Raw genomic sequence first — 12,362 nt, forward strand, 5'->3', positions numbered from 1 at the left:
TCACACTGCATCCAGATATACAGTATTGTGGTGCACAGCATCCAGATAAATAGTGTCACACTGCATCCAGATATACAGTATTGTGGTGCACAGCATCCAGATAAATAGAGTCACATAGCATCCAGATATACAGTATTGTGGTACACAGCATCCAGATAAATAGTGTCACACTGCTTCCAGATATACAGTATTGTGGTGCACAGCATTCAGATAAATAGTGTCGCACAGCATCCAGATATACAGTATTGTGGTACACAGCATCCAGATAAATAGTGTCACACTGCATCCAGATATACAGTATTGTGGTACACAGCATTCAGATAAATAGTGTCGCACAGCATCCAGATATACAGTATTGTGGTACACAGCATCCAGATAAATAGTGTCACACTGCATCCAGATATACAGTATTGTGGTACACAGCATCCAGATAAATAGTGTCACACTGCATCCAGATATACAGTATTGTGGTGCACAGCATCCAGATAAATAGAGTCACACAGCATCCAGATATACAGTATTGTGGTGCACAGCATCCAGATAAATAGTGTCACACTGCATCCAGATATACAGTATTGTGGTGCACAGCATCCAGATAAATAGTGACACACTGCATCCAGATATACAGTATTGTGGTACACAGCATCCAGATAAATAGTGTCACACTGCATCCAGATATACAGTATTGTGGTGCACAGCATCCAGATAAATAGTGTCACACTGCATCCAGATATACAGTATTGTGGTACACAGCATCCAGATAAATAGTGTCGCACAGCATCCAGATATACAGTATTGTGGTGCACAGCATCCAGATAAATAGTGACACACTGCATCCAGATATACAGTATTGTGGTACACAGCATCCAGATAAATAGTGTCACACTGCATCCAGATATACAGTATTGTGGTGCACAGCATCCAGATAAATAGTGTCACACTGCATCCAGATATACAGTATTGTGGTGCACAGCATCCAGATAAATAGTGTCGCACAGCATCCAGATATACAGTATTGTGGTGCACAGCATCCAGATAAATAGTGTCACACAGCATCCAGATATACAGTATTGTGGTGCACAGCATCCAGATAAATAGTGTCGCACAGCATCCAGATATACAGTATTGTGGTACACAGCATCCAGATAAATAGTGACACACTGCATCCAGATATACAGTATTGTGGTACACAGCATCCAGATAAATAGTGTCACACTGCATCTAGATATACAGTATTGTGGTGCACAGCATCCAGATAAATAGTGTCACACAGCATCCAGATATACAGTATTGTGGTGCACAGCATCCATATAAATAGTGTCGCACAGCATCCAGATATACAGTATTGTGGTACACAGCATCCAGATAAATAGAGTCACACAGCATCCAGATATACAGTATTGTGGTGCACAGCATCCAGATAAATAGTGACACACTGCATCCAGATATACAGTATTGTGGTACACAGCATCCAGATAAATAGTGTCACACTGCATCCAGATATACAGTATTGTGGTGCACAGCATCCAGATAAATAGTGTCGCACAGCATCCAGATATACAGTATTGTGGTGCACAGTATCCAGATAAATAGTGTCACACAGCATCCAGATATACAGTATTGTGGTACACAGCATTCAGATAAATAGTGTCACACTGCATCCAGATATACAGTATTGTGGTGCACAGCATTCAGATAAATAGTGTCACACTGCATCCAGATATACAGTATTGTGGTGCACAGCATTCAGATAAATAGTGTCACACTGCATCCAGATATACAGTATTGTGGTGCACAGTATCCAGATAAATAGTGTCACACTGCATCCAGATATACAGTATTGTGGTACACAGCATCCAGATAAATAGTGTCACACTGCATCCAGATATACAGTATTGTGGTGCACAGTATCCAGATAAATAGTGTCACACTGCATCCAGATATACAGTATTGTGGTGCACAGCATTCAGATAAATAGTGTCACACTGCATCCAGATATACAGTATTGTGGTGCACAGTATCCAGATAAATAGTGACACACTGCATCCAGATATACAGTATTGTGGTACACAGCATCCAGATAAATAGTGTCACACTGCATCCAGATATACAGTATTGTGGTGCACAGCATCCAGATAAATAGTGTCGCACAGCATCCAGATATACAGTATTGTGGTGCACAGTATCCAGATAAATAGTGTCACACAGCATCCAGATATACAGTATTGTGGTACACAGCATTCAGATAAATAGTGTCACACTGCATCCAGATATACAGTATTGTGGTGCACAGCATTCAGATAAATAGTGTCACACTGCATCCAGATATACAGTATTGTGGTGCACGGCATCCAGATAAATAGTGTCATACAGCATCCAGATATACAGTATTGTGGTGCACAGTATCCAGATAAATAGTGTCACACTGCATCCAGATATACAGTATTGTGGTACACAGCATTCAGATAAATAGTGTCACACTGCATCCAGATATACAGTATTGTGGTGCACAGCATCCAGATAAATAGTGTCGCACATCATCCAGATATACAGTATTGTGGTGCACAGCATTCAGATAAATAGTGTCACACTGCATCCAGATATACAGTATTGTGGTGCACAGCATTCAGATAAATAGTGTCACACTGCATCCAGATATACAGTATTGTGGTGCACAGCATTCAGATAAATAGTGTCACACTGCATCCAGATATACAGTATTGTGGTGCACAGCATCCAGATAAATAGTGTCACACTGCATCCAGATATACAGTATTGTGGTGCACAGCATCCAGATAAATAGAGTCACACTGCATCCAGATATACAGTATTGTGGTGCACAGCATCCAGATAAATAGTGTCACACTGCATCCAGATATACAGTATTGTGGTGCACAGCATCCAGATAAATAGTGTCACACAGCATCCAGATATACAGTATTGTGGTGCACAGCATCCAGATAAATAGTGTCACACAGCATCCAGACATACAGTATTGTGGTGCACAGCATCCAGATAAATAGTGTCACACAGCATCCAGATATACAGTATTGTGGAGCACAGCATCCAGATAAATAGTGTCACACTGCATCCAGATATACAGTATTGTGGTACACAGCATCCAGATAAATAGAGTCACACTGCATCCAGATATACAGTATTGTGGTGCACAGCATCCAGATAAATAGTGTCACACTGCATCCAGATATACAGTATTGTGGTGCACAGCATCCAGATAAATAGTGTCACACTGCATCCAGATATACAGTATTGTGGTGCACAGCATCCAGATAAATAGTGTCACACTGCATCCAGATATACAGTATTGTGGTGCACAGCATCCAGATAAATAGTGTCGCACAGCATCCAGATATACAGTATTGTGGTACACAGCATCCAGATAAATAGTGTCACACTGCATCCAGATATACAGTATTGTGGTGCACAGCATCCAGATAAATAGTGTCACACAGCATCCAGATATACAGTATTGTGGTGCACAGCATCCAGATAAATAGTGTCACACAGCATCCAGATATATAGTATTGTGGTGCACAGCATCCAGATAAATAGTGTCACACAGCATCCAGATATACAGTATTGTGGTGCACAGCATCCAGATAAATAGTGTCACACTGCATCCAGATATACAGTATTGTGGTGCACAGCATCCAGATAAATAGTGTCACACTGCATCCAGATATACAGTATTGTGGTACACAGCATTCAGATAAATAGTGTCGCACAGCATCCAGATATACAGTATTGTGGTACACAGCATTCAGATAAATAGTGTCGCACAGCATCCAGATATACAGTATTGTGGTACACAGCATCCAGATAAATAGTGTCACACTGCATCCAGATATACAGTATTGTGGTACACAGCATCCAGATAAATAGTGTCACACTGCATCCAGATATACAGTATTGTGGTGCACAGCATCCAGATAAATAGTGTCACACAGCATCCAGATATACAGTATTGTGGTACACAGCATCCAGATAAATAGTGTCACACTGCATCCAGATATACAGTATTGTGGTACACAGCATCCAGATAAATAGTGTCACACAGCATCCAGATATGCAGTATTGTGGTGCACAGCATCCAGATAAATAGTGTCACACTGCATCCAGATATACAGTATTGTGGTACACAGCATCCAGATAAATAGTGTCACACTGCATTCAGATATACAGTATTGTGGAGCACAGCATCCAGATAAATAGTGTCACACTGCATCCAGATATACAGTATTGCGGTGCACAGCATCCAGATAAATAGTGTCACACTGCATCCAGATATACAGTATTATGGTGCACAGCATCCAGATAAATAGTGTCACACTGCATCCAGATATACAGTATTGTGGTGCACAGCATCCAGATAAATAGTGTCACACTGCATCCAGATATACAGTATTGTGGTACACAGCATCCAGATAAATAGTGTCACACTGCATCCAGATATACAGTATTGCGGTGCACAGCATCCAGATAAATAGTGTCACACTGCATCCAGATATACAGTATTGTGGTGCACAGCATCCAGATAAATAGTGTCACACAGCATCCAGATATACAGTATTGCGGTGCACAGCATCCAGATAAATAGTGTCACACTGCATCCAGATATACAGTATTGTGGTGCACAGCATCCAGATAAATAGTGTCACACAGCATCCAGATATACAGTATTGCGGTGCACAGCATCCAGATAAATAGTGTCACACAGCATCCAGATATACAGTATTGTGGTGCACAGCATCCAGATAAATAGTGTCACACTGCATTCAGATATACAGTATTGTGGTGCACAGCATCCAGATCAATAGAGTCACACAGCATCCAGATATACAGTATTGTGGTACACAGCATTCAGATAAATAGTGTCACACAGCATCCAGATATACAGTATTGTGGTGCACAGCATTCAGATAAATAGTGTCACACAGCATACAGATATACAGTATTGTGGTGCACAGCATCCAGATAAATAGTGTCACACTGCATCCAGATATACAGTATTGTGGTACACAGCATCCAGATAAATAGTGTCACACTGCATTCAGATATACAGTATTGTGGAGCACAGCATCCAGATAAATAGTGTCACACTGCATCCAGATATACAGTATTGTGGTGCACAGCATCCAGATAAATAGAGTCACACAGCATCCAGATATACAGTATTGTGGTGCACAGCATCCAGATAAATAGTGTCACACTGCATCCAGATATACAGTATTGTGGTGCACAGCATCCAGATAAATAGAGTCACACAGCATCCAGATATACAGTATTGTGGTGCACAGCATTCAGATAAATAGTGTCACACTGCATCCAGATATACAGTATTGTGGTACACAGCATTCAGATAAATAGTGTCACACTGCATTCAGATATACAGTATTGTGGTGCACAGCATCCAGATAAATAGTGTCACACAGCATCCAGATATACAGTATTGTGGTACACAGCATCCAGATAAATAGTGTCACACTGCATCCAGATATACAGTATTGTGGTGCACAGCATCCAGATAAATAGTGTCACACTGCATCCAGATATACAGTATTGTGGTACACAGCATTCAGATAAATAGTGTCACACAGCATCCAGATATACAGTATTGTGGTGCACAGCATCCAGATAAATAGTGTCACACTGCATCCAGATATACAGTATTGTGGTGCACAGCATCCAGATAAATAGTGTCACACTGCATCCAGATATACAGTATTGTGGTGCACAGCATCCAGATAAATAGTGTCACACAGCATCCAGATATACAGTATTGTGGTGCACAGCATCCAGATAAATAGTGTCACACTGCATCCAGATATACAGTATTGTGGTACACAGCATCCAGATAAATAGTGTCACACTGCATTCAGATATACAGTATTGTGGAGCACAGCATCCAGATAAATAGTGTCACACTGCATCCAGATATACAGTATTGTGGTGCACAGCATCCAGATAAATAGAGTCACACAGCATCCAGATATACAGTATTGTGGAGCACAGCATACAGATAAATAGTGTCACACTGCATCCAGATATACAGTATTGTGGTGCACAGCATCCAGATAAATAGTGTCACAGCATCCAGATATACAGTATTGTGGTGCACAGCATTCAGATAAATAGTGTCACACAGCATCCAGATATACAGTATTGTGGTGCACAGCATCCAGATATATAGTGTCACACTGCATCCAGATATACAGTATTGTGGTGCACAGCATCCAGATATATAGTGTCACACAGCATCCAGATATACAGTATTGTGGTGCACAGCATCCAGATATATAGTGTCACACTGCATCCAGATATACAGTATTGTGGTGCACAGCATTCAGATAAATAGTGTCACACAGCATCCAGATATACATTATTGTGGTGCACAGCATCCAGATAAATAGTGTCACACAGCATCCAGATATACAGTATTATGGTGCACAGCATCCAGATAAATAGTGTCACACAGCATCCAGATATACAGTATTGTGGTGCACAGCATACAGATAAATAGTGTCACACTGCATCCAGATATACAGTATTGTGGTGCACAGCATACAGATAAATAGTGTCACACTGCATCCAGATATACAGTATTGTGGTGCACAGCATCCAGATAAATAGTGTCACACTGCATCCAGATATACAGTATTGTGGTGCACAGCATCCAGATAAATAGTGTCACACTGCATCCAGATATACAGTATTGTGGTGCACAGCATCCAGATAAATAGTGTCACACTGCATCCAGATATACAGTATTGTGGAGCACAGCATCCAAATAAATAGTGTCACACTGCATCCAGATATACAGTATTGTGGTGCACAGCATCCAGATAAATAGTGTCACACAGCATCCAGATATACAGTATTATGGTACACAGCATCCAGATAAATAGTGTCACACAGCATCCAGATATACAGTATTGTGGTGCACAGCATCCAGATAAATAGTGTCACACTGCATCCAGATATACAGTATTGTGGTACACAGCATTCAGATAAATAGTGTCACACAGCATCCAGATATACAGTATTGTGGTGCACAGCATCCAGATAAATAGTGTCACACTGCATCCAGATATACAGTATTGTGGTGCACAGCATCCAGATAAATAGTGTCACACTGCATCCAGATATACAGTATTGTGGTGCACAGCATCCAGATAAATAGTGTCACACTGCATCCAGATATACAGTATTGTGGTGCACAGCATCCAGATAAATAGTGTCACAGCATCCAGATATACAGTATTGTGGTGCACAGCATTCAGATAAATAGTGTCACACAGCATCCAGATATACAGTATTGTGGTGCACAGCATCCAGATATATAGTGTCACACTGCATCCAGATATACAGTATTGTGGTGCACAGCATCCAGATATATAGTGTCACACAGCATCCAGATATACAGTATTGTGGTGCACAGCATCCAGATATATAGTGTCACACTGCATCCAGATATACAGTATTGTGGTGCACAGCATTCAGATAAATAGTGTCACACAGCATCCAGATATACAGTATTATGGTGCACAGCATCCAGATAAATAGTGTCACACTGCATCCAGACATACAGTATTGTGGTGCACAGCATCCAGATAAATAGTGTCACACAGCATCCAGATATACAGTATTGTGGTGCACAGCATACAGATAAATAGTGTCACACTGCATCCAGATATACAGTATTGTGGTGCACAGCATCCAGATAAATAGTGTCACACAGCATCCAGATATACAGTATTATGGTGCACAGCATCCAGATAAATAGTGTCACACAGCATCCAGATATACAGTATTGTGGTGCACAGCATACAGATAAATAGTGTCACACTGCATCCAGATATACAGTATTGTGGTGCACAGCATCCAGATAAATAGTGTCACACAGCATCCAGATATACAGTATTGTGGTGCACAGCATACAGATAAATAGTGTCACACTGCATCCAGATATACAGTATTGTGGTGCACAGCATACAGATAAATAGTGTCACACTGCATCCAGATATACAGTATTGTGGTGCACAGCATCCAGATAAATAGTGTCACACTGCATCCAGATATACAGTATTGTGGTGCACAGCATCCAGATAAATAGTGTCACACTGCATCCAGATATACAGTATTGTGGTGCACAGCATCCAGATAAATAGTGTCACACTGCATCCAGATATACAGTATTGTGGAGCACAGCATCCAAATAAATAGTGTCACACTGCATCCAGATATACAGTATTGTGGTGCACAGCATCCAGATAAATAGTGTCACACTGCATCCAGATATACAGTATTGTGGTGCACAGCATCCAGATAAATAGTGTCACACTGCATCCAGATATACAGTATTGTGGTGCACAGCATACAGATAAATAGTGTCACACAGCATCCAGATATACAGTATTGTGGTGCACAGCATCCAGATAAATAGTGTCACACAGAATCCAGATATACAGTATTGTGGTGCACAGCATTCAGATAAATAGTGTCACACTGCATCCAGATATACAGTATTGTGGTGCACAGCATTCAGATAAATAGTGTCACACAGCATCCAGATATACAGTATTATGGTGCACAGCATTCAGATAAATAGTGTCACACAGCATCCAGATATACAGTATTGTGGTGCACAGCATCCAGATAAATAGTGTCACACTGCATCCAGATATACAGTATTGTGGTGCACAGCATCCAGATAAATAGTGTCACACTGCATCCAGATATACAGTATTGTGGTGCACAGCATCCAGATAAATAGTAACAGCCTAGTACACATTTAACTATAGGAGACATTTCTTTATTCTGTTGCTCTTTACTGTTCTATTTCAGAGGCAGAAGTACTGACTTATGTGACATTGGATCCAGACTGGAGAACAATATTCAGCGGAGAAAAAATGTCTTTTACGTGTAATGTTGTTCATTCTACTAGACAGACAGATGACATTTTTTACTGGTACAAAGACAATAAACAAATTAAATTTAATCAGCAGAAATTTCAGATTGGAAGTGCCAAAATTCAAAATAGTGGAAATTACCAGTGCAAGACTTTGGCCAGTAACAGAAGCGATCCCGTGAGTTTGGCGGTAAGCGAAGGTGAGATAATAGATTCATGAGTTATATGCGTTATACAGAATGCAGTATGTTCTTTAAGGTCAATTTATGACCTTCGTATTATTCTCAGAGAACTTTAATTTATGAACCCTTTGTCCAATTAACTGCAATATCTAATGCAATTATATCTACAAAATAATCACTGTTGGACTACCAACAATTGGGCACTAAAGATTTATTTATGGAATTATATTTGGAAAATGTCAGCCATATCCAGTGGTCATATTCATTTACTGGTTATACTGTGTCAGGATAAATAGTGTCAGATAGTAGCAAGATAAATAGTATCACACCTCATCCAGGTAATGTTTCACAAAATGCCCATATAAATAGTTTGACATAGCATCCAGATAATGTGACAAAATCTAAAAATAAAAATGAGAAATCTTGCAATTTTCCCACCGACCACTGGGGCCTTTTTTTGACTTTAGCTTCCTGTTGTTTCAGAAAATCCATCCAGATAATGTCACAAAATGCCCAGATAAATAGTGTCACACATCCTCCAGATAATGTCTGAGTCCAGATAGTGTCATAAATCATCCAGATAATGTCACAAAATGCCCAGATAAATAGTGTCACACATCCTCCAGATAATGTCAGAGTCCAGATAGTGTCATAAATCATCCAGACAATGTCACAAAATGCCCAGATAAATAGTGTCACACATCCTCCAGATAATATCAGAGTCCAGATAGTGTCATAAATCATCCAGACAATGTCACAAAATGCCCAGATAAATAGTGTCACACATCCTCCAGATAATATCAGAGTCCAGATAGTGTCATAAATCATCCAGACAATGTCACAAAATGCCCAGATAAATAGTGTCACACATCCTCCAGATAATATCAGTGTCCAGATAGTGTCATAAATCATCCAGACAATGTCACAAAATGCCCAGATAAATAGTGTCACACATCCTCCAGATAATGTCAGTGTCCAGATAGTATCATAAATCATCCAGATAATGTCACAAAATGCCCAGATAAATAGTGTCACACATCCTCCAGATAATATCAGTGTCCAGATAGTGTCATAAATCATCCAGACAATGTCACAAAATGCCCAGATAAATAGTGTCACACAGCCTCCAGATAATGTCAGAGTCCAGATAGTATCATAAATCATCCAGACAATGTCACAAAATGCCCAGATAAATAGTGTCACACAGCCTCCAGATAATGTCAGTGTCCAGATAGTGTCATAAATCATCCAGATAATGACACAAAATGCCCAGATAAATAGTGTCACACAGCCTCCAGATAATGTCATTGTCCAGATAGTGTCATAAATCATCCAGGTAATGTCACAAAATGCCCAGATAAATAGTGTCACACAGCCTCCAGATAATGTCATTGTCCAGATAGTGTCATAAATCATCCAGATAATGTCACAAAATGCCCAGATAAATAGTGTCACACAGCCTCCAGATAATGTCAGAGTCCAGATAGTGTCATAAATCATCCAGGTAATGTCACAAAATGCCCAGATAAATAGTGTCACACATCCTCCAGATAATATCAGAGTCCAGATAGTATCATAAATCATCCAGACAATGTCACAAAATGCCCAGATAAATAGTGTCACAGAGCCTCCAGATAATGTCAGTGTCCAGATAGTGTCATAAATCATCCAGATAATGACACAAAATGCCCAGATAAATAGTGTCACACAGCCTCCAGATAATGTCATTGTCCAGATAGTGTCATAAATCATCCAGGTAATGTCACAAAATGCCCAGATAAATAGTGTCACACAGCCTCCAGATAATGTCAGTGTCCAGATAGTATCATAAATCATCCAGACAATGTCACAAAATGCCCAGATAAATAGTGTCACACAGCCTCCAGATAATGTCAGTGTCCAGATAGTATCATAAATCATCCAGACAATGTCACAAAATGCCCAGATAAATAGTGTCACACAGGCTCCAGATAATGTCAGTGTCCAGATAGTATCATAAATCAACCAGGTAATGTCACAAAATGCCCAGATAAATAGTGTCACGCAGCCTCCAGATAATATCAGTGTCCAGATAGTATCATAAATCATCCAGATAATGTCACAAAATGCCCAGATAAATAGTGTCACACAGCCTCCAGATAATGTCAGTGTCCAGATAGTATCATAAATCATCCAGACAATGTCACAAAATACCCAGATAAATAGTGTCACACAGCCTCCAGATAATATCAGTGTCCAGATAGTGTCATAAATCATCCAGATAATGTCACAAAATGCCCAGATAAATAGTGTCACACAGCCTCCAGATAATGTCAGAGTCCAGATAGTATCATAAATCATCCAGACAATGTCACAAAATGCCCAGATAAATAGTGTCACACAGCCTCCAGATAATATCAGTGTCCAGATAGTGTCATAAATCATCCAGATAATGACACAAAATGCCCAGATAAATAGTGTCACACAACCTCCAGATAATGTCATTGTCCAGATAGTATCATAAATCATCCAGACAATGTCACAAAATGCCCAGATAAATAGTGTCACACAGCCTCCAGATAATGTCAGTGTCCAGATAGTATCATAAATCATCCAGGTAATGTCACAAAATGCCCAGATAAATAGTGTCACGCAGCCTCCAGATAATATCAGTGTCCAGATAGTATCATAAATCATCCAGATAATGTCACAAAATGCCCAGATAAATAGTGTCACACAGCCTCCAGATAATATCAGTGTCCAGATAGTATCATAAATCATCCAGACAATGTCACAAAATGCCCAGATAAATAGTGTCACACAGCCTCCAGATAATGTCAGTGTCCAGATAGTGTCATAAATCATCCAGATAATGACACAAAATGCCCAGATAAATAGTGTCACACATCCTCCAGATAATGTCATTGTCCAGATAGTGTCATAAATCATCCAGATAATGACACAAAATGCCCAGATAAATAGTGTCACACAGCCTCCAGATAATATCAGTGTCCAGATAGTGTCATAAATCATCCAGACAATGTCACAAAATACCCAGATAAATAGTGTCACACAGCCTCCAGATAATGTCAGTGTCCAGATAGTGTCATAAATCATCCAGGTAATGTCACAAAATGGCCATATAGTGTGACATAGCATCCAGATAACGTCCCACAGTGAACAGATAAATAGTGTCACACATCATCCAGTTAATGTTTCACAAAATACCCATATAAATTGTGGGACGTAGCATCCAGATAATGTCACAAAAC

At 40.0% G+C, this 12,362-nt stretch overlaps 1 protein-coding gene across 1 annotated transcript in view; it reads left to right on the forward strand.

Moving 5' to 3' along the window:
* Positions 1–12,362, forward strand: part of LOC141155398 (Fc receptor-like protein 3) — a 99,812-nt gene that overhangs the window by 43,490 nt on the left and 43,960 nt on the right. Inside the window, exon 2 of the mRNA XM_073642266.1 lies at positions 8,866–9,129. Within this exon, the coding sequence (XP_073498367.1) occupies positions 8,866–9,129 (264 nt within the window). The remainder of the gene's footprint in view (positions 1–8,865; positions 9,130–12,362) is intronic.

The sequence above is a fragment of the Phyllobates terribilis genome, unplaced genomic scaffold, assembly GCF_046119375.1.
Source record: "Phyllobates terribilis strain yellow unplaced genomic scaffold, ASM4611937v1 Scaffold_7__3_contigs__length_470593459, whole genome shotgun sequence".
Lineage (NCBI taxonomy): Eukaryota > Metazoa > Chordata > Amphibia > Anura > Dendrobatidae > Phyllobates > Phyllobates terribilis.